Genomic DNA, 3,859 nt, shown 5'->3' on the forward strand with positions numbered 1-3,859 from the left:
AAAAAAGCGTGTCCACATGATGTGTTTGGATTTGTTTGTATTGTTTGTGTATATGCTCACCAAAAATTTACTTGTAAAATCTCAGTTTGCTACTTCATTGCTGAAGCTGAGATACATTTACATTTAGCTCCAACTTCCTGCGCTATCACACGCTTTATCTCTCAATCCATGTTTGGACTTCATTTGATTAATAACTATATGTTGAAGCGCAGGTATGTTGATGCTAGATGTAATGTATACTCAGCTTGACTATGATATAGCAAACTATATTCAATGTACCTAGATGTAATGTATACTACAGGTACTTGTGAGATAACATGAAAAGATAGAAAATAATCCGTACTTTACCTCAGCTTTGACTATGATATAGCAAACTGAGGTTTACATGAAAAATTCCATGAGCATATATGCAAATATTACAAACAGATACAAACGCGTCACATGGACACGTATACAGGTTATCTAGTTATGATACTGATATTACAACACGCCCACTCAGAATCATGACGGAATAAAAGAGAAAATAGAGAGAACTATGCCATACCCATATCTGTAATGAACTTTGGAAATTTAAGTTGTCCAAGGGGCTTTGTAAGCACGTTGGCAACTTGTTCATTGGTAGGGATAAATTTAAGTTCTATCTCCTTGAATGCAATCAATTTGCAAATGAAATGATACTTCACTTGTATATGTTTTGTATTTTGATGATTGCTCAGATTTTTTGCAAGTGCAATAGACAATTGATTGTTGGTTAACAGAGCTGTTGGTCCGTTTGTAAGAAAACCTAATTTGGATAGGAAACTTCAAATCCAAAGAATTTCTTGTGCTGCGCTTGTGGCTGCAACGTATTTGGCTTCAGTACTCAATAAAGATATTGTTGGCTGTTTTCTCAATGACCATGCAATAGCACCTCTGGCCAGAATGAATGTCCAACCAGTTGTAGACCAACTTGTATGCGGATCTCCAGCGTAATCTGCATCAACAAACCCAATGAGCTCTGAATTCTTAGAGCTGTTGTACACAATTCCAAGATCTTTTGTGGCTTGTAAGTACTGTAGAACTTGTAGCAATGCTGACCAATGCTCCTTCCCAGGATTTGCGGCATGTTGAGCAAGCAGTCCTGTTGCGTATGCAATGTTGGGCTGAGTTGAGATCATTCTGTACATAAGTGAGCCAACACCTTGTTGGTAGAGGGTGCGGTCCACGCTTGGTGAGTTTATTTTGGAAGGCTTAACAATTCTGCCATTGGGGTAACGCATGGTTTGCAGTCTTCCATCCCAAACGTTTAAGAACATTGTCAATGTATTGACATTGGGAAATTTTTAGCGTCCCTGCCTTTCAATCCCTTGTTATCTTGACCCCAACAAACATTTGTGCCTCCCCCAGATCTACTATGTCAAAAGATTTAGCCAAATTGACCTTTATGTCTTCAAGGTATGATCTTGGTGTGCCTGCAAGCAACATATTGTCAACATGCGCTAATATTATTGCTAGTTTATTGTCTTCCCTTTGCCAAAAAACAGCATGGTCAGTCTTGCATTGGGTGAATCCAATTCTTGTGAGTACCTTGCGCAAACATAGGTAAAATGCTCTTGCCGCTTGTTTCAACCCGTATAATGCCTTCACAAGTTGCCATACTGACTTATTGTTGTTGCAAAACCCCTCAGGCTGCTCCATATCTATCTCCTTGTCTAAATTGCCATGTAAGAACGCAGTCTTGATGTCAAGTTGAAGGAGCTCAAGGTTTTGGTTAGCAACTTTGCTTAGGAGCACTCAATATGAGTTGGACGCAGCTACAGGTGAGGAAACTTTGTTGAAATCAATGCCCGGGCGCTGAGAATATCCTTTTGCAACCAGTCAGGCTTTGTATTGAACAATTTTGCCATTGGGTCCACGTTTATATGTGAGAACCCATTGACATTCCACAACATTCTTGTCTGTTGGACAATTTGCTTGTTTCCAGACTCTGTGTTTGGTAATCAAGTCAATTTTGTCAATCATTGCAGCTAACCAGAGGTGAAAATCCAGCCTTTCCATTGCTTCTTTGAACGTCTTGGGTGGTTTGTTGATTACTGACATATAGGCGTACTTGGTGTGTTTGTTTGTCCTTGCACCGTACCATTCTGGCAGGCAAATGCGTTGAGTCAAACAACAAGGTTGAGCAGGAGGTTCAGGCGTTGGTTTGCAAGTCTCTGGGGACTGTGCGCGCAATTGGTGAGGCAATGTAGTAGATGCTTTGGACTCCAAATCAATTTTGACCATAGGTCTGTCTCTTTGGATTTTCTCATCTGTTTTTGAGACTGAAATTTTGACTTCCCTGGTATGTGTTTTTGATTCTTTCTTGTCACCCACTTGCTTGGCGTTCCATTTGGGCTTTTCAAAATCCTCAATGATAATTTGTTGACGTGATTCACCGCCCTTGTTGAATACAACATCTTGTGAGGTGAGGATCTTCCTGCTTGACTGCTCTACTGTTACAACCTCCTAACATACACCATTAGAATCGCACGATTTTTCTATTATTTTTAGTATTTTTTACGGACCCAATATCTTTTGTTTTTCGATCACGTGATCTCGGCGCTTATTGCCAAGATGCCGCGCCGAGATGCCGTGCCAAGGGCGCTTAGGAGAAATCCACGCTTCTGCGCAGCCTGCAGCATGCTTCTCATTTATCTTCTGTACTTCTTTCTCTCACGCGCACAGACCATGTAGATAGTGCACTTTGTCTATATACAGCAGGAAAATTGCTTGGAAACACCAAGTCAATTTTACCTTGTCTCATACTCATTGAGGAGGATCCAGCCAGCTAAGTAGCCAGCCCCCTTAGTCACCAGTAGCAACCCCTTTACCTTACTCACCACACCTCCCAGGCCAAAGGCCCCCTTGCAGTAGCATAGAAGTAGTAGACCGCCTTAAGCGGTATTAGTAGCCTAGTTAGATAGTTAGACCACCCCTGTCAGTAGTAGTACGGCCGTAAGCGCCCGCCCACTAGCAAGTACCCAACCTTACAGTTGGCGTACAACATCTACCAGTATGTGTGCCTTTTGATTCAGCGTGAACCCTAAATATTGGCATTTGATTGACCTTGCTTGCTTGGTTTGTTTATTGTGGGTATGCGTGCCCATGCCTTGCAACCAAATATGTGGATTTGCAATATGTTGGGGATCTTTCTGGTGAAGATTTCTTGAGGGGTCTGCCCATTTAGGAATTGTTTCAGAGTAATATTCCATAGGTACGCTGCATAAATGACTGCATATCTGTTAAACCTCCTTAAATATACCATTAGAATCGCACAATTTTTCTATTATTTTTAGTATTTTTTACGGACTCCATATCTTTTGTTTTTCGATCACGTGATCTGGCGCTTATAATGCCGAGATGCCGCGCCGAGATGCCGTGCCAAGGGCGCTTAGGAGAAATCCACGCTTCTGCGCAGCCCGCAGCACGCTTCTCATTTGTCTTCTACATTTCTTTCTCTCACGCGCACAGACCATGTAGATAGTGCGCTCCGTCTATATATACAGCAGGGAAATTGCTTGGAAACACCAAGTTGATTTTACCTCGTCTCTTACTCACTAGAGAAGGTAGCCAGCCAGCTAAGTAGCCGGCCCCAATCAGTTCCCAGACGCTCACCACCCCCTTACTCATCACACCTCCCAGGCCTAAGGCCCCCTCGCAGTAGTACAGAAGTAGTAGACCGCCCTAAGCGGTATTAGTATAGCCTAGATAGTTGATTACATAAGCAGTGCCTGTAGTAGTACGGCCATAAGCGCCCGCCCACTAGCGTGTACCCAACCTTACAGTTGGTGTACAACAATATCCCCAGAATTGATCCACCATGTTCATGTTGATTTGAATT

General features: G+C 42.3%; 1 protein-coding gene across 1 annotated transcript; it reads right to left on the reverse strand.

The window, feature by feature from the left end:
* Positions 1–1,857: 1,857 nt before the first annotated feature.
* RhiXN_08141 (Retrovirus-related Pol polyprotein from transposon TNT 1-94) lies at positions 1,858–3,230 on the reverse strand (the record flags this gene model as incomplete). Its single annotated transcript, XM_043327957.1, has 2 exons — positions 1,858–2,484; positions 3,021–3,230. 2 exons carry the CDS (start codon positions 3,228–3,230, stop codon positions 1,858–1,860), a joined length of 837 nt encoding a protein of 278 aa, XP_043183342.1.
* Between the last annotated feature and the right edge of the window lie 629 nt (positions 3,231–3,859).

The sequence above is a fragment of the Rhizoctonia solani genome, chromosome 9 (assembly GCF_016906535.1).
Source record: "Rhizoctonia solani chromosome 9, complete sequence".
NCBI lineage: Eukaryota > Fungi > Basidiomycota > Agaricomycetes > Cantharellales > Ceratobasidiaceae > Rhizoctonia > Rhizoctonia solani.